The 23,728-nt window shown below is 41.3% G+C and overlaps 1 protein-coding gene across 2 annotated transcripts in view; it reads left to right on the top strand.

The window, feature by feature from the left end:
- Positions 1-23,728, top strand: part of elmo2 (engulfment and cell motility 2) — a 29,493-nt gene that overhangs the window by 4,642 nt on the left and 1,123 nt on the right. Inside the window, exons 2-22 of one of the 2 annotated variants that reach the window (XM_071910406.2) lie at positions 1,216-1,285; positions 1,651-1,748; positions 3,335-3,375; positions 5,878-5,950; positions 6,044-6,094; positions 11,494-11,663; positions 12,385-12,484; positions 13,217-13,368; positions 13,989-14,067; positions 16,385-16,420; positions 16,814-16,864; positions 17,933-18,055; positions 18,931-19,050; positions 19,199-19,303; positions 19,403-19,511; positions 20,187-20,323; positions 22,319-22,482; positions 22,802-22,914; positions 23,021-23,128; positions 23,305-23,387; positions 23,501-23,578. In XM_071910406.2, the coding sequence (XP_071766507.1) occupies positions 1,671-1,748; positions 3,335-3,375; positions 5,878-5,950; positions 6,044-6,094; positions 11,494-11,663; positions 12,385-12,484; positions 13,217-13,368; positions 13,989-14,067; positions 16,385-16,420; positions 16,814-16,864; positions 17,933-18,055; positions 18,931-19,050; positions 19,199-19,303; positions 19,403-19,511; positions 20,187-20,323; positions 22,319-22,482; positions 22,802-22,914; positions 23,021-23,128; positions 23,305-23,387; positions 23,501-23,578 (1,971 nt within the window). In that variant the 5' untranslated portion in view covers positions 1,216-1,285; positions 1,651-1,670. The remainder of the gene's footprint in view (positions 1-1,215; positions 1,286-1,650; positions 1,749-3,334; positions 3,376-5,877; positions 5,951-6,043; positions 6,095-11,493; positions 11,664-12,384; positions 12,485-13,216; positions 13,369-13,988; positions 14,068-16,384; positions 16,421-16,813; positions 16,865-17,932; positions 18,056-18,930; positions 19,051-19,198; positions 19,304-19,402; positions 19,512-20,186; positions 20,324-22,318; positions 22,483-22,801; positions 22,915-23,020; positions 23,129-23,304; positions 23,388-23,500; positions 23,579-23,728) is intronic. The other variant, XM_071910414.2, reaches the window with a different exon arrangement.

Genomic DNA, 23,728 nt, shown 5'->3' on the forward strand with positions numbered 1-23,728 from the left:
CTTGACAGATAATTTCTACAGAAACATTTCTGATTAGTTCAGTCAAGAATTAGCCTGACATTTAACTCCAGAAAGTACGATTTCACATTTTGCTTCTGTTGATTGTTAGGAAGCAGAAAAGGAGGAGAGGAAAGAATAAGAAAAAGGGAGCAGAGAAATGAGAGAGCACAAGACAGAATAACTATACGACAGAGAAGAGGACAGTGAATCAGTCAGATTTTGAATAGGATGAGCTATTGACAGCCATTTTAATTTACCAGTATGGTTTGGCCTCTAAAACACATCTATCTAGGTAACACCTTAAAAGGACCAGCAACATTGAATAGAGGTTACTATCATTTTATCCTTGTCTTCACCATTTAAATATCCTCTTTGTAACATCTCTTATGGTAGACGTGATTCAACAACCAAGGTAAATGGTCGTGCTAAAATAGAAGTGGAAGAATCGACTCAATTTTGACATAATTAAATTGAATCTGTGTGTTACTCAATGGTGATCAGGGACAAAAAGACAGAAGTAAAATGCAGCCTGCCACTCCAATACTGTCTAGTGCTTTATTAGATGGAACGCTAATTTAATATCCTTTTCTCACATGAAATACCAGCTAATATTAAATTGAAACTGCTGGCCAACATTCATATAATGCTATGTTAATATGACATTATGCTGCAAGTGAACTGTTTCCCCTTCATAGCAATCTAAATTCTAACCAAATCAAAATAAACATTCTGACAAAAGGTATTATAACGAAGCCTTCGCACCCACACCTGCGTGCTAAATGGTTGCTGCAATATAGTTGCATTTTGTGTTAGGAAAGCTTAAAAATGGACGTGTTTCTTGTCACCGGCTCCTCTGTTGGTGTTCTTGGCGAGCTTTGGCTTCATTTTCTGTGGTTCTTGTACAGCAATTACTGCCAGGTCACTTAACTGCTCAGACTCTGGAAGGTTTTGCCTTGCAATTTTGTATGATTTCTCTTCATTTTATTGGCTTTGTTCTTTATTATTAAACTGATTGTCTAATAGTACATAAGTGGTATTTCTTGCAAGTAAAAAACTAGGCAATATGGTGTTAAATAATATGATGTCATGCCTATAAGCAACAGTAGCAGATACCTACCGCTGACTTCATTGTAGTGTGTGACACTGAGCTGTTGGACCTTTGGAAACCAAGGTTTTGCACTGACATAACCAGTGTGTGGATTCCTGTCTTTGCAGGGGAGCTGACTCAGTGGTTTATACAGCAAAGCTGTGAGAGTGATTGACCCACTCAACACTTCTCCATCAGGTGATGTATAACCTACTGTACAGTTCATATTGTGCTGAAGTTAACCAAGGATCACACTGAAAACTTAAAACTCAAGATTGTTCTTTCTGGGCTGCGGTCTAAACACCTTGAAATAGGAGTGCGGAATTAGGAAAACACTGAGCGGAATGAAGTAATGTTTATATTAGATTGAATAGGGCAAACATCATTTTTCATTATTGGCAGTAAAGAAGTTGCAGTCACACCAGTGCTCCCAATTTTCCAGGTTAATGGCATTCATTTCCACAGTCACAGTTTAATGCAATGCAATGTTCCAGTGAATTATTCTTGGGAATAAAATGTACTTGATACTAAATGTGTTTATTTATGTGTTTTTTTCCCCACAGGGTGCTACGACAGGACAGCCATGCCACCCCCCTCCGACATTGTGAAGGTGGCCATTGAATGGCCTGGTGCTAATGCTCAACTTATTGAGATTGACCAGGTCTGTACTTGTGTAAAAAAACAAACTATTTATAGAAACTTCCATTATGTAGTTTAAACTTTAGAGCGTATGTTGAATAATTAAAGGGAAAATAAAGCAAAGCTTTTATCTGTTGGAATGCTTAAGAGAAGCAAGTATTGCTGAGTTGTTGTTTTAGGTTTTTTTTTCCAGTCCGGTCTGAACTGGACGGCATTTATTCTTGAATGAACCAGGCTAAGACACTACAAGATTTCTTGAAATAAATAGGCTTTAACATTAGTACCCCAGACACATTTTCAAGATTTTAACACCCAGAGAAATCAGCTGAGGAACACTTTGAATGCAGGACTTTCAGGACTTTGCAGGACTTTAAATCACAATATTCTCATTATTCTGAAAAATTAAGATATAACACCATATATAGAGACAAATCTGACGTGCAGATACAAAGCCTATGCAAACTTGACATTATAACTGAATGCAGATTGTATTATCCCACACAAATTCACCTTTTAATGTGTCATGATTAAACTGAGGCTAATACCCAGAGACTGTAAGGTAGGGCTTTCAACAAGTCCTTTTACCCATCCCACAATGAATTACAATAATAATGCCTTTAAAAACAAACAAAAAAAAAGAATGAGATGCCTGGTTGTGTCAGATTAACCAAGTTGCTTATTTTGGTCCCAAACAGATGTGAGATTGTAGACTGTGTCAGAGTGTAATATGCAGATATGAAAACACTCAATTTGGGTGGCGCGTCCTGGTGGCTCCATGTCCTGGGTTTGAATCTGGCCTGGGACCTTTGTTGCATGGCATCCCCCAATCTGTCCTGTCTCTCTGTGCTGTGACTGTCTAATAAAGACAAAAATATTCTTACAAACAAAACTAAACTAAACTAAAAAAAACTCTTGGGCACAGTGAAATAACGATATAACAGAAACTTTGACAAAACCAAATTAAGGCTTCATGTTTACTGTGGTGGATTATCTAGCTGGGGCAATATTCAAGTCTGTGGAAGTTATTTTTCATACTGCTCATAAAGGAATGGCAGCAAATGACTTCTCCTGAAGGAAGGAAAACAAGCCCTGATATCTCCAACTATGCTGACTGTGTACAGACGCCAGGAATAATGCAAAGCAGAGGGGCAATCTAGATGATTGGCACAACTAAAAAAAAACACACTAGTACTATCCTTTAAAGAGCGCCTCTCACATATACCCATTTGATTTGCATCAAAAACCACATGTGAAAAATTGTGGTCCATGCTCAGTATGCCATGTATTGTGATGTGGGTTGAATGGACCAACATTTTTTCTACTAAAACTATTTGCTTAATTATTCCTCAGCAGCAACACAGACAAAGTAGACTGTGGAAGACTTTTGAAAAGTCATCAGTGTAACAGGGCAAAGCTTCAAAATCTGCATCTTTGATATACAGTATATCTTTGATATAAAGTATACATGCACACCAAAATCTGTCATTGTTGTCATTGTCGTACCACATCAAAACGCAGCACTGAATGATAATTATAATATATGTTCTTTCATTTAAACTCTGTGATTTTGTAATTTTAAATGTTTGAATGTTTTTTCTCTGTTTGCAGAAAAAACCTTTGTCCTCAATAATACGGGAAGTATGTGATGGGTAAGCATTACTCCTACATGATAGGATAATTTCCTGATATATTTTATTATCTGTGGCTGCCAAAGTGCAATTGCAAAGTTGTGGTCTCTGCCATTTTAATAAAAGGATGTGAGGGGTTTTATTTAGTAAAAGGGCAGGAATCACACAAAATTGCATGCGTATTTCAGTAGGCCGTTCACTCACTCAATCTGCCATTGCGAGAAACTCTGAACTCTTTGCGCTGGAAGGGCAGCACCCTATTCCTGTTTTGTTCCATAAATCAACATCAGTAGAGGCAGCAGCCAGTGAGAGCACAGGAGATGGAAAACAAGACTAGAGGTGAATTTCAAGTCCAAGAATGCCAAATCGATACTCGTTTCCTTGTTTAGAAAGTTCTTCTCAAGTTGTCTTGGAGTGAACAAACTTCTCAAGAGCGTGAGCACAGACAGTTTCCTGGCAGTTTGCGATGGGCTGTGTGCGTGACATCACGCACGTGAGCAGTTAAGACGTACAGCAGTTCATTTTCCCAGCAGCTTCAACTGGCTCTGTACTGTAGACCAGTGGTTCTCAATGTGGGGTCCGGGGACCACCAGGGGTCCTTGAGGAGGTCCCAGGGGGTCCCCAGCAAATTGATGAAGTGTTAAACTTCACCATCATTTCATTTACAAGAAGTTAACACAGTTAGAGAATGTAGAAGAATGACTGTTTTGATCATAGTTTCTCTGTTATCTCTCTACCTACAATACAGACAGTCATAGAACTCTGGAGAAAATCATATCAGTATCATAACAATAAGAATATTCTCAGATGTGGGTCCAAGAGACAAAATCTTATCAAATGGGGTCCGCTGCCCTGATGTGGACTAAATTAGGGGTCCTTAATATGAAAAAGGTGGAGAATCACTGCTGTAGACCACAGCGCTGCTCGGACGTGATGCGTCGTTCTCACAGTGAGTCTCGGGGTTTCCCTGTCGTTCTTGCCGGTCAAGAATGACTGGATCATCCGATGCATCCTCGGCTGGCAAGTAAACTTCCAGGATCTTAACCCGTCCTCCATCCTCACATTCTTTTAATTCATACTTCTGCGGTTAGCTATCACGTCAAACATGTCATGGAGGACACAAGAATGCACAAGAATGCATATTGAGAAAGACTCTAGGTGTGTATGGTGATGGCCGGGCCATTCTGGTTCTGTGGTGAATGGACAAATGTAAAGAATTCCTGCCCGTATTTTTATGTTATTTTGCACATTACCAGAAGTTAAATGAATACTCCTGCCTTATCTGTGCTTTCATATTAGCTATCAAGCTCCGCTACCAAACCAGACATGGATAACACCATATTACTACGGTTTACCACATATCAATCACAACCTGACTATGTTATACAAAGTTAGCATTATTGGCAATATTGATTTAATAGTCAAACTATACAAACAGAACAACAAAACTGCTATTTATGCTAAACTAACATAGCCAGAAGACCTTCCCCTGTTTTGGGCAGCTAGACAGAGACAGAGCAACACCTCCGCTGGACGAGCCGGGCCCACAGGCATCACAAGCACTAGCTGCACATGCACGCTTCAACTTGTTAAACTAAGCGACAGACCAGCTTCTTGGGCTGGTCGCCAGCTGTGGCAAAAATACAAGAAGAGTGGAAAGAAAAAACTTTCCACCTCCATGTTTTCTTTGGTCCCGTGTTGTAGCAGAGTGAGAGCCTGTGGTTTTGTGAGACTTGGGGGGAGACTGGTGGCGTGAGAAGTGAAGTAGTGTCTGATCCCCGTCAGCAAATGTGTGATTCCCAAACCCAACTCGTCATCAAGTGTGCGCACGTCTATCTTTCAAGATGAAAAAAAATCAGAGAATGCCAGCCGTTCAGTGTGTGATGTCCAATCTCTTCACAGTCTGTTCAGTTGTGTAATCCCCCGCTTTGCCAAAGCTTTCCAATGGTTCACACACTGAGACGAGATTTGACTGTTGATGTGTTCCCCTCCTGTTCTTGCCCGTTGCCTTCTCTCTCTCTGTCTGCTTAATCATTTGTTCCTGCTTTTAACCTTTGAGTTTAGGCTTCATTGTTGTGGTCTTTGTGTTTCTGTATCAATTCTTTTGTCCTTTCTTTCAATGATGATGAACACTACAACCTTCATCTCGCCCATCCATCCATCTCTCTTCACTCTGTTTCTACCCACTGCCTCCCTCTTCCATTTGAAGCTATGAGAATTTTTGCACTTCAGTACTAACGCCCACTGAATATTTCCCCTCCACAGTCTCTCCATCTGCCGCTCTGGTAGATGGAACTGCTGGAGGGAGCAGTGTGACTTTCATCAACCTTTTGTACATGCATGGTAGATTATGTTGGGTGAGAAAAACCCCTGCTCATCCTGTTAAAACATGGGTTCACCTCACTAATTCTTACTAGGTACACTGGTATAGAAATGCAATGGATTTACTTCTGGGAGGTCTGTTTATCTCTCTCTCTCTCTCTCTCTCTCTCTCTCTCCCTCTCTCTCTCTCTCCATCCTTAGTTGGTCTTTGTCAGGCTCGGAGCAGTTTGCTCTGCGCTACGCTGATGGCCCTCAGCTCTATATCACTGAGCAGGTGAGCCTCACTGTTTTCTCCCTTACCTTGTGTTACTGGCATTGTAAATAAGTGATGAACTTGTAGCTAAATGCCTCCTTTTATATCTTTTAGAGCCGTGGTGAAATCAAGAATGGGACCATCCTACGATTAGCCATTTCTCCTGTGAGACACCTTTTTGTTTTTATTCCTGCTCAGTTATGTCTTTCACTAGGAAGATGTGAAATTGTAATTCGCTGAAGATACAGTGAGCTTCATATTTGTACAATGATTCCCTGCTTTATATTTTGTCTCTTCAATCAATTCTCCAATTCTTACTGTGCAGTGACTTCAAAAGGTTTGCGCCCATAATAATAATAATAATAATAATAACCTTTATTTGTATAGCACCTTTCATACACAACATGCAGCTCAAAGTGCTTTACATCAATAAAAGGCAGATAAGAGACAGATAAAAAGATAAAATTCATATAAAAGAACAAGCAAGATGCATTGCATTAAAAGAATCAAATCAAGTAAAATAGAAAGATAAAAGAACACAACAAATACTCCCACTTTTAGATGCACATTGTGAGTGAACCCATATGTTTTTCTTTAATTTTCTTTTCCCCTGTCCTTCCTGATTCTACTCTTGATCTGATATTTACGTCAGATCTCACTGCCTAAGGCAGACGAGAATCATAGATTCTCCTCTTGGTCAAAAACCTCACCATCCACAGATGGATAAGAATCATACAGGGTAAAGCTCTGTCCCCCCCACATATAGTGTTCACTCGTGCAAGTAAGCATTACCCGGACAAGACCAATGAAAATTCGTACTTTCCCGTGTCAGCTCTGTTGAGATCCTGAACAGAAACAGTTAAAATGAAGGCTATTTAAAAGCTAAGCTGAAAAGATATGTTTTTAGCAGTCGTTTGAAAATGCTTACAGAGCCCGCCTCTCTAATATTCTTTGGGAGGGTGTTCCACAGTTTAGGAGCATAGTTAAAAAAGGCTGCATCCCCAATCTTCTTTTGAGTGGGGTTTTGTACTTCTAAAAAACCAGCAGTAGAAGACCTGAGGGCTCTTGATGGAATGTAGAACAGATGGAATGTAGTTCTGTAATGTAGGCCGGTCCTAAGCCATTAAGAGCTTTGTATACAAGTAAAAGAACTTTAAAATCAATTCTAAAGGACACTGGGAGCCAGTGCAATACAGCTAAAACCGGAGTGATATGCTCTCGCTTCCTTGTTTTTGTTAAAAGTCTAGCTGCAGAGTTTTGGATAAGCTGAAGCCTCTCAATAGACTTTTTTGGGAGGCCGGTAAAAAGGGCATTGCAGTAGTCCAGTCTACTTGTAACAAACGCGTGAGTTAGCTTTTCAGCATCTTTCTGGGTTAGGAAGGGCCGCACCTTGGCAATATTTCTAAGATGAAAGAATGCTGTTCTGGTCACCTTGTTTATATGGGAATTAAAACTTAGATCAGAATCTAAGATAACACCCAGGCTTGTTACTTCTGATTTGATCGAGGGATTCAGGTCACTCAAGTCCAAAAGAACCAGAACTGAGACCCTGTTGGCATTAGTGCTAAGTCGCAAATCATTGACTATTTTGGTGAGAGCAGTTTCTGTGCTGTGGTTGGCTCTGAAACCTGACTGAAAAGTTGTTAATTTGGTTAGAAACCCCTTTTTCAAGTACCTTACTTAAAAAAGGAAGGTTTGATATGGGCCTGTAGTTACTTAGGACCCCACAGTCCAAATGTGATTTCTTCAACAGCGGTTTCACAACAGCGGTTTTAAAGGCATCAGGAAAAACCCCAGTCTCAAGTGATGTATTAATGATTTTCAGAGCAGAGTTTGAAACACTGTTGAAAACCCGTAAAAAATGTAGTGGGGACAGGGTCAAGAGAGCAGGTGGAAGATTTACTCTCTATTACAATCTTATTAAGTTCTGCAACAGAAATACTAGAAAAAGCCCTCATGGATGTTTGACTTTTACAAGGTTGGTTATTGAAATTACCAGCACCTGAAGCGATACTAGCCCTGATAGTTGTGATTTTGTTTTTTAAAAAGTTAGCAAATTCCTCACATTTTGCATCAGAGGCTTGGCTTAAAATGTCAGAGACAGGGGCAGGATTCAGCAGTTGGTCAATGGTGGAAAACGGTATTCTAGGATCACTCCTGCTCTCTGTAATGATCTTTGAGAAATGGGCTTTTCTTGCAGCACGTACAGCATTGTTATATGCAGTTAAGGATTCTTTATAAATGCTATGATGGACCTCAAGTCCAGATTTTCTCCACTTCCTTTCTGCTGCTCTACATGTTCTCTTGAGCTCACGGACAGAGTTATTTATCCATGGTGATATTTTGCCACTTTACCTCTTTTTGACCTTGAGTGGGGCCACTTTGTTCAGTGTATTACTCAGATTGTTATTGAAAGCATCAACCATTTCATGTACTGAGCAATTTAGATGACATGAGTCCAGTTCTCTTACAAGCTCTGAGAACTCAAGTTCTGCTGTTGCATCTAGGAACCGCTTTTGAGCAACAATTTCTTTCATGTTCCTGGTTACAATCAAATGAGCATCAAAGAATACACAGTAGTGGTCGGAAACAGAGACATTAGACACTGATACATTGTCAATCGTTAACCCTTTCGTCACGACCAGGTCGAGTGTGTTACCATGTTGGTGTGCAGCCTCAGTGACATGTTGAGTTAGTTCTAAACTGTCCAGTAGGTTGATGAATTCCATAGCCTTCGAATCAGACATATTATTTATGTGAATGTTTAGATCACCATTCAAAATTATTCTATCATATCTGGTGATAATAAGTGATGCCAATTCAGAGAATTCTGGGAGAAAAAATGGTAGTTGCCTAGGTGGCCGATAGAGTGTTAAAATAAGTACTGGAGCTTCAGCCTTGAGGACAAAGGCCAGATATTCAAAAGACGAAAACTCTCCTAGGTCAACCTTTGTACAGTTAAACTGATCTGAGTAGATTGCGACTATATATTTTCATCTAACCAAGTTTCCGTTAAAAACATGAAATCAAGTTTAAAATTAACAATAAGATCATTAATTAAAAATGATTTGTTTGTTAGTGACCTAACATTTAGTAAAGCTAATTTTGAAGTTTTGACAGGGCCTGAACCCGAGTGATGAGGGACACATATCCAATTGTCAAGTTGTTTCACACTTATCAAATTTGATAAGTTTGCAGCATGGAGAGGGTATGTCTTGCTTATTCTACTGCTAGTCAAAACAGGAATGGGGAAAGTTACAGGCACTGACGTAAAAACTCTTGGTGGTGGTTGTGATCCAGCAATACGTGTATTGGGTCCCAGCTTGATATGGGAAATTTCATGAGTACCAGCTACACTGTAGCAGGGACCCCAAGGCCATCAGTTGTTTGCTTCTCCGGTGTTGATATCAGCAACGCTGGTGTGACAGTGCGCTTGGCGCCTCCAGGATGGATGAAGGTCGAGGGGGGCAGGGAGGGGGAGGACATCTGGGAGTTGAAGAGGGGGGGCATGGGCGAGGGGGACGAGGGGGGAGAATTGAAGAGCGGGGCTGTGGGGGTGATGAAGCCTGAGGGCTGGCTAGGACAGGGCGGGGAAGCGGTCGAGGGGTGAGTTTAAGTCCGGCATTCACCAGTTCTTCCATCTTATCTGTGAATCCTAACAGAGGGGAGGTGGGGGAGAGGGAGGGGGAGAGGGAGGGGGAGGGGGAGGGGGAGGGTGATCTGGAGGAACAGAGAGCTCCAAGCTGAGGCTGGGACTGGGGCTGCGGTGAGAGTGACTGGTCATCTATGGGTTGCTGTTGAAGTTGGGACTGAAGTGTGTCAGAGTTGAGTGCATCCGGGAGGGGGGCAGATGGGTGATGAAGGGAGTAGAGGAGATTGTCCGCTAGTAGTTTCACTCCGGAGCCGTTTAGATGGCGGCCATCTGCTCTGAAAAGGTCTCTACGCCCCCAGAACAGGTTAAAGTTATCAATGAAGTTCAGTCCTTTTAAATTGCAGGTTTTGGACAGCCATGTATTCAATCCAAGTAGCCTGCTAAACTTATTGATTCCTCTGTCAGCTGTTGGTAATGGCCCACTGATACAGGATTGAATCTCTAGTTTGCCAAGTCTGTTAAAAAGTTCAATGAAATCCAGCTTCAGCAGTTCCGACTGCTCTTTGCGAATATCATTTGTCCCCACATGTACAATGATTTGATTCATTTCTGGGTGGTCAGACAGTACTTGGGGGATTTTTTCACTGATGTCACAGACCATTGCACTTGGAAAACAACATGTTTTGATCATCTTACCGCTTATGTTTCTGATAGCGGCGTCTCCAACAATGAGAATGTCCGGCACAGGTGTCTGCTCCACTGGGGGGCCAGGCTTCTTGTCCGTCCAAGCCTTTGACTTTAACCCTTTATCTGTGCGCACCTTAGTCCGTCGCCGTTCTTCCTTGTGCAAATGATCAATAGTGGTCGGCATTTCTGATTCACACAGATTCAATAGTGGTTCAAATCTATTTTCCAGCCGTAGTGTCAGGGATGACTGCAGTCTCTTATTTGCATTAGTCTGTTGTCTATTTGTGTGATTATTTTTGGGCTTTGCGCCCAGCGTATACCAGTGGGTAGTAGACTCAGTCTGTTCAGTTAGTTTCTTTGGTACTGGTTCAGGTTTACCAAGTTTTGGGAAGGTTATGGAATCATTCAATGCTGGCACTTCATTAGCACTCTGAGCCTGAGTTCTAGGCTGTTTTAACTCACCGACTGAAGACATTGGAAGTGTGTCATGAAGTTCTCTGTCATTTTCCAGTGCAAAAATTCTGGTTTCTAGCAGAGCAATCTTCTGTAGCAGTTTATGGCAGTCCAGAGTGTGAGGAGGCATCGTGTATTCCCGAATGGTGAAAGAGTTTTAAAAATAGGTGATCACGACCTCTATCATTTTAATCCTGTAGAATTAGTAGTTAACAGGAACTCCCACTCGTATTTTTGTGCAATGCAGCCGGAAAAACAGGAAAATATTGCCGAAAAATAGATAAGCAGGCAGGAGCAAAGCAGAGCGTCTGTAGTGTCTCTGTAGTGCTAATGGCGAATAGAAGCTGTATTGATACCTGAGTCTTTACCTTTTCTCAGTTACACTAACCATGTATTGCATACTGCTTTGCATAGGCTATAGCTGCATCACATGTTGCACCACAGCTGAATTTTCACTGAAATACAAAAGACTGGAAAAAGTATACTTTTGGCACCCAATTGTTAATTCTGAACTTGTTCATCTGATATACCTGGAACTACCCTCAATTGGAAATGGAATTTTTTTGCTTTAACATTATAGTCAGTATCTCATTTTGCATCGAAAGTGTATGGAGACAAACCATCAGTGTCTCGCTGTCCAAATAGTCAAGGACCTCACCATATGTGTTACATGAAATCAATACTAGAATGTATGAATATACAAAAAACTCTCCATCCCAAGCAGCTCTATAAGAGCTTTATTAAGCAAGACCTGTCTCCATTAACGTTGAGCGAATCCATTGACTGGCTGCGGTGAACTGTATCATGACGTCATGTGTGTCATGGCCGACAGGCTCGTGCTGCCCGTCAGCTCCTGGAGAGGATCCAGTCCCACGGCATCGACGCTCGCCTGGAGGCTCTGAAGGAGCTGGCCAAGCTGTCAGCCGACCCCACCTTTGCCACAGAGTTCATCAACATGGAAGGCATCGGGACACTGGCCCGTCTAGTGGAGAGTGGCACCCAGTGAGTTTTAATCCTGACATTGACCCTATATAGGCTTTTCACCTTGGGCAGGCGTTTTAAACCCTGGACTAACACACAGACACGCTGTCCAATAACCTGCTGTAGGGCTGTTACCCAGGGCGACGTGATTCACACTATGCTCCTGTTAGTCCAAGGTTAAATTAGTGTTTCTACTGTCATTTAATGTAGCAGTGGTGCTGGGGGGTAATTTTTAGTAGTATCATACTGTATCTGCAAAGCTATTGAGTAGATAGTTCAGTGGGAAAAGTAGCCATCTAAGGGCTGGAGTCTACACTTCAACGGTATTATTCTTGTTTGAAGGATGATGAAATTTGAAGGAAAGTTAATCACTACAACTTGGAACAACAGAGCTGTTTTAAATTATGTAACAACCTTCAGACATGTGTCTGATCTCCATTACCATACTAATACCTCCAGATAAGACAGCCTGACTAGAACACAAGCATATGTTAGGAGACACGTCCTGTCTGGTTTCCCTAAATAACTTATCTAGGAGAGGGGCAGACATGTTATGGTACAGCTTGATTAAATTGTATGAAAGACCGATATAGGCTCTCAGATATATATTTTTTTTACTAAGCTATTGCCTGTAACTCGGCTCTTAACCAGGTTAGAGCCAAGTTAGCCCAGTTTAGTAAATGTGGGTTAGGTCAGATAATGTGAAGAGGCCTAAGGGACCGCTCTCCTTTGCTTTCCTCAGCTTTGGCGAAATGTTGGCCTTCACTCTCACTGCCTTCCTGGAGCTGATGGATCATGGCATTGTATCCTGGGACCTTCTTTCCCTCTCCTTCATCAAACAGGTACCTCCAACAAAAGAACAAATCAGCACAGATTATAGTTTTGTAGAGACCCTTATAGGGAAAACTCCTTTTTCCCCACATCTTTACATGTTACTCAATTCATCCTTTTCATTTCTTGCTTTAAGTCAAAGAAATGTTGAGCTCTATCTTTCAGTCCTTTCTATTCACACACTTTTCTTTAATTACTTGACCTTCTTCCCTCCCCTGTGCCGGAAATGAGTGGGTTGCTGTTGCCTAGCAACTCCTTAAGTTATTTGGAGCCCCTTCAGTGTTGCTGTTTGTGAATAGTTTTCTACTTAACACCTCTGTGTGGCCGTCTGCCAGCGGGAAGCTTGAGGAAGTGTTCATTTAGTTTTCTTTTACCGATATATATGCAGCGTTTCACAGGGAATATGGATGTCAGTTCTACCACTTCTCCACTGCGATCACCTTGAAGTTTAAAGTGAAGCACAATACCAACTAAAATGTCCCTGCTGTCCGGAGAAAACCTTGTGTTTAGGATTACATGGTTCTTTATGGATTGAGGCAACCTTTTGGGTTTATGAAACCCGTTCAAACCCCATTGGTGAACTGAAAAACAGACAGTGGTCAAGCTGAAACCAAGGCTGGTTTTCTTAGTTCCTGAAAAAAGGACATTTTGAAGATTGAAGGTTTTCACGGAACAGCAGCCATGTTCTGTATTTGGGTTATCTCCGTGTTGCTAAGTCTGTTCCCCCTCTGCTCTGTCCTCAGATTGCCGGCTACGTGAACCAGCCCATGGTGGATGTGTCCATCCTGCAGCGCTCTCTGGCCATCCTGGAGAGCATGGTCCTCAACAGCCACAGCCTCTATCACCGAGTGGCACAGGAGATCACCGTGGGACAGCTCATCGGACACCTGCAAGTGTGAGCACACACACACGCACAGGGGCTTCCCACTCTCTGATGTGGGGCGGAGGAGTAACTGTAGCATTTTGAAGTAACTTAATATTGGTGCAATAGAATAAAGATGCTGAGATTTGCCATGCTCAGTGTTACTTGCTGCTATTTAAAGGGTGTGTTCAGGATGCTTAGAAACCCATCCTATTGACAACCAACGACTCCTTTCATAACACTGGTGGTTTTTTTGAGAAATTGGCAAAAGTCACCTGTCAGCAACTGTTGGCAATATCAGTGCAAATCAGTGTGGGATAAAAACATTCCTTTAAAAATTGTAAGATATTCTATTTAGTATTACTAAAGACTGAGGGTGTAGCAGGATTAAGAATAACAGGCCAGTTGGATTCTACAGTTTTTCAAATATACTGGTATAAAAATAGTTTTTGATCAATGAGATAGGCTTCTAAAAATCCTGGACTCACCCTAAGTAGTAGTGGTAATAGTGATAAAAATAACAGAAGTTCCAAAGTAAGATTAACTGTAATATAACCTAATTTTTAATCATAACCCTAAAGCTCCTGTAGTTTAAATTCAGTATGGAGACTAGTGGAGCAAGATGCTTCTAACTGGTTGTGATGTGCCTTCAGGTCTAACCAGGAGATCCAGACCTACGCCATCGCACTCATCAATGCTCTTTTCCTGAAGGCACCAGAGGACAGACGGCAGGTCAGTGCCCAGCTCTCACCACACACAATGCCTTGTTAGAGAAAATGAATGCATGAATAGAATGAGATAGACATAACTGGAATACTGATCATGTCCTGTCATCACATTACAGTCTAAAAACACCACCCATACGTTTTAGACTGACCTTCATCCAAAATAGTCATATCTTACTTGGTATTAGAAATTTGCAGAGATTAAGTGCTGCCTCACCCTGGTTGCTTATGTATGCAGAAAAGTTTAGTCACTAATGCTAATCTCATGAATAGACGTCTGTCTGCCAGCTGTCATGTAGTGGATTCTGTCTGACAGTCATTGCTGTAATGATATGATTGCTCAAAATAGTACTTGCCCCCCCTTGAAGTTTTGCACATTTGTTATGCTACAGTTATTACAGAATAGCCTGGTGAGATAAACCTCCCATCCAGCTGTAACTGGAAGGTGAAAAGAGTTTTTTTTGGGTTCAAAGAGTCTGGTTAGGACCAGGCAAATTTCAAAATGCAGTAATTAAGGATTTATTTTTCCATCTGAATTCTAGGCAAAGTGCTCTTTTCTTTTAAAGTGAAAAGTTAATTATTGGACTTGATGCCATCCATTGGTGTTTCATGCTGTGGTTATGATGGAGAGTATACTGCATGGACTAAAATCCCATTATGATGAATTGAAGAAGCCTTGTCTTGGCTTTGTTAGCAATAAAGACTAAATTCAAACAAATATGAAATGAAATGAAGCACCCAAAACAAATGCATGTCGAACTTTGTAGCACAACCAAATGTACAAAAAGTAAAGGAGTGAGTACTTGTTTGAATGTGTACAGCATGTTACTAATCACTGTCATGACCTCCCATGTTGCCTTGCTTCCACTCTGTAGTGATTATCAAAGCTCACATTGTGCACTAGCATACTGCAGTGTCCCATGCCATTTCATTCCCGGTCTCATCTCATCTGTCTCTAAACTAGGGTTGTCCATGCTTTACTTAATCAAATCTCATTTGTCAGGTAAAGCTAAGAGTTAAATAATGCCTCATTTATTCATTTTAAGGTTTTTCACCATAGGATGAAGTACAGTTTAATAATTTGCTGTTCTACTATTCTATGCCAGACATAAAAATATCATAATTTGGGGATAAAATAGGAAAAAAACAGAGGGTGCCCTTGTCCAATTTTATGATGGACGTCAGTGTGAAAATTGGACAGGAGAAACTTGCTGCACCCTCTGTATTATCACATATAGTGGCACAAGGGTGATTATATTTTATCTATAACAATTCAAAGGCTGTCATCCCAAATGCCATATTAGTGGGTCATGTCAAAACATTGAACATATTACGTACGTAAATATGCAAAACAATGTAAAGATGAAGTTTGAGTAAAATAGAATGTGAAATGCTGAAACACTTCAGGTCTTTAATGCAATTTATTCCATGTAAATTAAGGGGGTGAAAGCAGACTAGATTTTTAATTACACTGTCTCAAGTATTAAGTATCATGTATTCTTTACAAAATAGAATAGCATACTTCAGATGTAACTCAGAAATTCCCCAAAAAATGTTTTTTGAAAATGGTTTAGCATAACAAAATGTACGAAAAGTCAAGGGAGCTGAATAATTGAATAATCTGTCTGGTTATCTAACGACAACAAGCTACAGTCTAGACTTTTTGCATAGATTGGTTTGGAAAATGAGAGCTGAGGAGATACAGAAAAAGAGACTTGTGTCTTTGCCTGTGTGCACTTGTTTGCATACATATTTCTACTATACAAGTTTATTATCGTGTAATTTTTCTTAATTTTTCTCTAATTTTTGCTTTTTTCTTGTTAAATACTGAATAGTTTTCAGCCTCTAGGTCTCCTCTGATAATCAAATGAAACGAGCTGGAAAGCAAAAATAATTTTTTGGGTGAACTGTTCACCACTCTGCATATGCAGCCTGTGATGGGAGTCGCGACTTGTGACTAGGCATTGCTTCGTTTAATGACCACGGCTCTATGGGATGAGAAAAACCATGCAACTGCGGTTTATGCCATAAACTCAAAAATGCATTGACAATTAAACTAAAACCCAGGCTTTTTTCTTAGTTCCTAAAAAGTTGACTTTGGGAATACAGGGCTTTCACCCAACAACAGCAGACTTTTCAGGGACGGCCATGTTTGACACTACTGGGACACCACATTTTGCTGTTTCATGTTCTTACTCCGTTGCACGCTGTGCCCTGTGATGTATGCCTGTATCTCATGGTCCATGTGTGTGCACTCTTTGTTCCCATTACTGTTACGCCCACGCCCCTCCCCCCACGCCCCCCCACCGACCCTCACCCCCTAGGAGGACTATACTAACCCGCTGGACCAGCAGCTCACTGTGAGTACACATCCCTTACCGTCTCACACCATCCTCTCACCCCACGGCCCTTTCTCCTCCTCTCTCTGTTTCTCCATGACTCCATGACCGCTCCACGATTCATGCAAATTAAGATTGAAGCATGGCTTGTTGCGGCAGCAGACGGACCATGTGGACAGGTTTAAGTCAGACCCTGTTGTCATGTTTTACAGAGAGTGTGACGGGCAGATAGTTGGTAATCCGAACCAGTGGTGTGGTGAAATGAAATGTAGCTTCAGAGTGTTGCTGTATTTCAGTAGTTCTCATCTAGGCAGAGTCAAATAAAGTTACTGCTCTGTACTACTCTGGTGTGGTAGTAAAGCATCTTCACTCATCTGGCCTGTCTGTGGGATCGATGTTCCTCTTTACCCTCAGGAAATGGCAAGCACTTTGGCTCAGAAACACCTGCGATCCATCATCCTCAATGTGAGTATCAAGTCTGAAACACAAAGAACAAAGTATTTCTGGCTATTTCAACTGCACATCAGAGTTAACAATGAACTCCATTGTTTGTTACAGCATACAGCTGTCAAATGTCCAGTTGTTAACAGGATTTGAGCAGCTGCTCCAAGTTGTTTGGAATTGAATTTAAGTCGTATGCTGTGTGTATCACAAATTGTGCTGTTGAAAGCATAAACAGATGCTGTCTGAAACTGATTGTTGGTATTGAAACATAGGAAACGCCTCAAAATGCAACGTGTCTCCAACGTATTATTTTCCACCCTTTGCACTATCCAAAGTGGGGCTGGTAGACTGCAGAAGAGAGGTGCAGACTGGCAATAACAAGGCTGGAAGTTCTGTCCCTGGCACCAGCGGTTCAGAAAGTGGAAAAATATATTAGCCTCCAGAACTGTGACACACATCCAGCAAATGTGATACAGCATGAAGTCCATGGAGTGGAAGAATGTCTGCTCTGAAAATGATTCCTTTTGACACCAACTTGTCTGGAAGTGCCAGGCTGAACTGGCTGGAAATGTCACGAGGGAAGACGCTGCACTACTGCTGTGTGCCCTTGAGCAAGAAACCTTCCCTCAGCAGCTTTATGTCTCTGTTGGTACCAAACCCCTCCTCTGTGTACTGTACATGGGACTTGGTTACCTGCAGGACTGGCACAGTCAACGTATTATTAACATACCATGGTATTAGAAACATACTTTGAAGTTGGGCACTTTACTGCCGTAACTGTTGCTTTTTTAAATTATTTATTTCAATATTTGTTGCATTTGGTCTCGCATGACGTGTAAAAACGAAAAATATGAAAACGATAATCTTTGTTAGCTGCCTTCCACATTCTGTTCAGGCGATTGTCCAAAGTTGCAGTGACTCACTGTAGTTGCTGTTGGATGGAGGAGAGGCAGAACAATTTGTTGGGCTTTTTCCACCTAGGGGTGAATTTGCTCTGTGCTTTCTGCTCTAATATAATGTGCTGTTGTTTGTGAATAAATTATACATATAGCTTCTGCTCTTAACTCACACACGACTCTTCTTTTCCAGCATATTATCAGAGGCAATCGACCAATCAAAGCAGAAATGGCACATCAGCTGTACGTGCTGCAGGTGCTGACCTTTAACCTTTTGGAGGAACGCATGATGACCAAAATGGATCCTAATGACCAGGTAAAAATTCAAAGAATGGTTGTTCTGTTTGGCAGGTCATTCCTTCTGTGTTTTCTTAAACCACAGAATCCTGTTAAAATTGTTTCCCAGACTACTAAGTGCAATATAATTAATGTCATTTGAATGCAGTAAAAGATGAAACGTGAAGTGGAATCTCTACATTACCAGCATCATTAATTTGAATAGTGAAAGTCTTGTTTCATATTTACTCCCCTCTTCATCACAAAGAGCTGTAATAATTAGAGTTTCTTATCCCATCGACTTTCTGTTGGGTAGCTTTGTCAACCCATAGGTTTTCTCTACAGGGAAATATTCCTGTTGTGCTCATTAGATGCACGGATGGTATTGTGACTTAAGTATGAAAAATGGACCAGAAATGTTGAATTTTCCTGCTTGTTTCATGCATGCTTGTTTACAGCTTTACACTGCAAATGCATAAGCACAGCACACACGTCCCATGCAAGCGTAAATGTGTATGTAAAACAAGCAGGAAACTAGTAACAACATTTCCGGTCCATTCTGCACTTCAAATAACACCAATCATGGACCATGCCGCTTGCCTCAACAGCTCCTTTAGACTCTGAGAGGTGTGAATAGTTCAGTCATTCATACATGCTGCTTTTCTGTTTGTAAGAGGCGAGATAGGTGGTGATTTTCTACTCCACACACACTGAACCTGAGATTGTTTTTCGACAAACTACTGATACAGTTTTTCAAAATTCATATTTTGTTGTCTGCTGACTATTTTGATTCAATGAACTGTTTTGAATGATGCTTCTGTCAGGTTAAAGCTATTTTGAAACAAGAAATAGGATGATTGGACGTCAGTGTTGTTATTATTATGCTGATAATCCTGTTGGCTTGCTGCGGCCCAGGCTCAGAGGGACATCATCTTCGAGCTGCGCAGGATCGCCTTTGATGGAGAGAATGACCCCAGTGGCACAGAAAAGAGAAAGGCCATGTACACCAAGGACTACAAGATGCTAGGTTTCACTGTGAGTCTCTCGTACAGATTTCAGTTTCTTGTTCTGGGTTCTGGGGAATACTTGAAAAAGAAGTTATATAGATTAGAAATATGTTAAGAAACCGCAATCTGCTGTAGGGGGAGCGGGCTCAGGACTGTCCTTTCTGTTGTGAGTGCAGAACCATGTGAACCCAGCCATGGATTTCACCCAGACCCCTCCAGGGATGCTGGCTCTGGACAACATGCTGTACCTGGCCAAGCTCCACCAGGACACGTACATCAGGGTGAGTTCTGGCCTCAGGTGCCACTCAAAGAACAGAAATTTAACTTGAGAGGTCAATCACAAGTGAAATGCCGCTAACATGCATGCTCTCCCACAACAGATCGTCCTGGAGAACAGCAGCCGCGAGGATAAGCATGAATGTCCCTTCGGCCGGTGCGCCATCGAGCTCACCCGCATGCTGTGCGAGATCCTGCAGGTCGGAGAGTTGCGTAAGTATTTCTCCAACAGCCATGCATTGATGCAGACTGGATAAGACGTGGCTCCACCTAACACAGGTGGCCAACCGTTTTTCTGTGTTATTCAAGCAGATTCAGTGGAAAACATTCAGGACCCAAATTATGCAAGCAGGGAATGAGTAAATTTTTATATTTATAAGAACAATAGAAATTCTGGCTATTTGTGGAGATGAACATAATGCAAACTGGCACTTGAATTATTATTGTTATTATTATTATTTTTAGAAGTAGTAGTGGTAGCAGTAACAGTAGGTTTTGTTGCTGTTCTATTTTTAGTAATCATAATAATGCTTTCAAAATATTCAAAAGATGTAATGCTGCCTATTCAGCATTGAAAACAGTTACTCAGAAACACCTCTGTCTTTACAAGTAAATGCATTTACTTGACTTTAAAAATGCCTCTGCACAATGAGGTAATGGCAGGGAATTTCCTGACCCGCAGTAAGCCTTCAGATAGCGTGGTGCGGCACGAGGGCGGTTGATGCTGCAGCTCCAGGGCTCTTGAGGAAGAATACCTCTCTCACTCACACTATCCTGTTTGCTTGTAATACCGCTTTGGCTCCCACCACCATCCAACCATCCAAGTTACTGATCTCTCATTTAGTATATGGGCCTGTTAAGTTTTATAATTTAAATCTATTCTTGTAGCTAACGAGGGATGCAATGACTACCACCCCATGTTCTTCACCCATGACCGGGCTTGGGAGGAGTTCTTCTGTGTCTGCATCCAGTTGCTCAATAAAACCTGGAAGGAGATGAGGGCCACAGCTGAGGACTTCAACAAGGTCAGAGTTCAACACCGGTCATCTCATTCAGATTGATATAGTGTGTAGAGTGGAATTATTGTGTAGGGCTGGGCGATCTTAAATTATCACCAGTTCAAATTTTGTCACAATTTGCCTTCACATAGAGATCATAGAGACATTGTGATAAATGTTTTGACCCAAAACTGTGTTCACTGCGTGACTTTCTACTAACTCATCCCTCACAAATACATTCATTGGTGTCAAGCATGGTTGTCATTTACTATGATTGTTTCCCCTTTTCCCACTGTTGGAAACCTCATGTTACAACCACAATGGGCACGAGATTAGTTTAAAATTGCGTGGGTCAACATGTAATTTGAGTGCATCGTAGAGAATAGCTAAACAGCCAAAGGACCGACCTATGCTGCCTTAAAGTGCTGTCGGAAATCTGGAAATTATGAATTGAGCGTACATGAATAGCACAACAAAGTGGTAAATAGGACATTGGGATTATTTTGTACCTGAGTTGCCAAGATGTAACGTTTAAATTAAGTACCTCAAGGAATTAAGAGCATGAAAGTCATATCAATAAGTTATGGTATTATTATACCATATAATATTATTGTTTATTATAATTGTTTTATGTAAATGATTAGTATTGTTGTATGTTTTTATTTTCTATCCTTGTTTAACTTTCAGTTCATTTAATTAATTAAATTATCAATTACATTATGCACAGTTTCTCCACTTTATTCTATTGCAGCACAAAGTACCTCTGTGCTGCTTGATTTCTAAAATAAAACATTAGCAGTTAAAAACTGCTTTTGTTACAGGGTCCATTTTATTATTTCCAATCAAAAGCGCTTGAATGCATGAAAAGTCGTCTTTATGACTCCCAAACACGGAGCTTACAAGCAGTCCATGAAGGCAGCATCAGACACTGCTGGACAAGCCATTTGAGAAAAGCATTTTATGTTAAAAGCAAACACTGGCTAGAGGTAATGGATGCTGTAATGGTTAACCCAGCAGAGGATGGTTCCTGGCCATCAGCTGAAAATGAAGGTTTCAGTAGATTGCTTATAGTGGGTGACCCTCATTACCAAACGCCCTTTATCTGTCCAGGGTGGGATTGCTGAGTATGCTCTTTTTCAGCAATGGCAGGCTTCACATTCATACAGTCCTACACATCCATAACTAGTAGCTGCCCAGAGCAGCCATAGTCTTCTACTGGGGGTGAGTGAGCAGCACACTGGAGCAGGTAGATGAAAGGTTTTTGGTTGACTAAATAATATAGGACAATTAAATGCTTAAGGCTATCAATTCCAATGCAAACAATATTGTCAGGCTGAACACATTTAATTCAAGCTCTACTTACTTTAATTCAAGCTCCAGAAACTTCTGTCTGGCTGTTCTGTTGGTACAGAATATTGATGACCATTTAGTGTGTATTGATGCCTTTGGGTTGACAAGGATGTCTGTCAGCAGGATAAGTTTCTGAGTGGGATTGTAATGGAAAGTAATGGGGCTGTGAATTACATATTTAACAACACACACACTGAAAACCAATCCAGGTAGCTCTATCTATAAAGCATAAAACTCTGATGGGAATAGACTGTATGTCTCTAGATATCAGTTTCTGTTACCATGGACACCTGCTGTGTTTTTAATCCTCCTCACCATTGGTTCTAGTGGAAGCTGAATCTCAAATCAAGTCCTTGACTTGTCTCCCTAGATGTCACTGAATTATTCAAGCTGCCATCAACATTTGGCACCTTCCCATCCAGTTTTCACATTTGTTCAACCCATCCTCAAGAGACTCAGCCCAGATCCCTTCTCAATAATTACAGGCCATTTATGAATAATTTTTAAGGTTTTACATAAAGTATCTTATGAATTGTAACATCTTTTCACAGCAAATGCAGGGGAATGTTAGATATTTTTGGAATCTTTTTCTAATTGATCACAATTATTTGTCGACTACCTGACTCGCTGATGCAACTCTCTCTGTGTGTGTGTGTGTGTGTGTGTGTGCAGGTGATGCAAGTGGTCCGTGAGCAGATCACCAGGGCTCTGGCCATGAAGCCCTCGTCTCTGGACCAGCTGAAGAGTAAACTGCGTGGCCTCAGCTATTCAGAGATTCTGCGTCTGCGCCAGTCGGAAAGAATGAGCCAGGACGACTTCCAGTCTCCACCTATCATGTCAGTCTGTCTAAACTTCCTCCCATTCTACTGTGGATCTTTATCTGTTGTTACAATTTAAACCTGCTCCTCTTTTGTCATCTGTAGACTTTCATATTGTATGCATCAGTGTCGTTTTGACATATGTAGAGTATTCCTTACTTACCATCTAAGGATTTCAGCCTTTCAGCCCCTTGTCTTAGCGACAGATGCTCAATCCATCTAAAAAAAAAAACCTGCTCTGTCTCAGTCTGTTTTTAGTGTAATATTATGCTCATTATTTGTATGCATGTCAAATCCCATGCTTGTTCATGTTCCTGAGACTGTGTTTCCGCTGTAGTGAGCTGCGGGAGAGGATTCAGCCCGAGATCCTGGAGCTCATCAAGCAGCAGCGTCTCAACCGCTTGTGTGAGGGAAGCTGCTTCCGTAAACTGGGGAACCGCCGGAGGCAAGGTACAGTATCACAACTCAACCAGCTCTTTTCCCATCATTTACTAAAGGAGCGCTGCTACTCTTCCTTATCGACTAAGCGTTTGGTCTCCTGTCTCTTCCTTTGTAGAGAAGTTCTGGTTCTGCAGACTCTCTCTGAATCACAAAGTGCTGCACTACGGGGACTTGGATGAGTCGCCCCAGGGGGAAGTGCCTTTTGAGCTACTCAGTGACAAGAGTGAGTCAGTGTTAAACCAGTGTTGCACCGTTTCACCCAACTGCTCAACCTTTTATAACGCACACCATGACACTGACACTGGCTGATCATACTGAATCAGTGGAATTGGCCAGGCTGACCCAAATAAACGCTTCAAACGACTTATAGTAGTTGTTTCTTTTGTGTTTTCCCTCCAGTCCCAGTATCAGATATCAAGTCAGTGGTGACAGGGAAGGACTGCCCCCACATGAAAGAGAAAAGTGCACTGAAACAAAACAAGGTAGTGTCATTTTGCACTTTTATTAGCATAACATTATATAGCTATTCTCTCATTCTTTCCTCTCATTCAGTGTGGAGAGTAGGCATGTAGTGTGACCTGTTTTCTGTTTTCAGGAGGTGCTGGAGCTGGCCTTCTCTGTCCTCTATGATCCTGATGAGACGCTCAATTTTGTAGCTCCCAACAAGTACGAGGTAAGCAGATATCCACAAACCCTAATGAATTTCAATGAGACTCTGAATTCACTATTTTAGCCATATAGTACTATATAGGTAACTGGTATCACTTTTGACTTGCAACTCTTTATCTTCAACTCAAAATGTCCCTGTGTGTGTGTGTGATTT

Source organism: Centroberyx gerrardi, chromosome 5 (genome assembly GCF_048128805.1).
Source record: "Centroberyx gerrardi isolate f3 chromosome 5, fCenGer3.hap1.cur.20231027, whole genome shotgun sequence".
Taxonomy (NCBI): Eukaryota; Metazoa; Chordata; class Actinopteri; order Beryciformes; family Berycidae; genus Centroberyx; species Centroberyx gerrardi.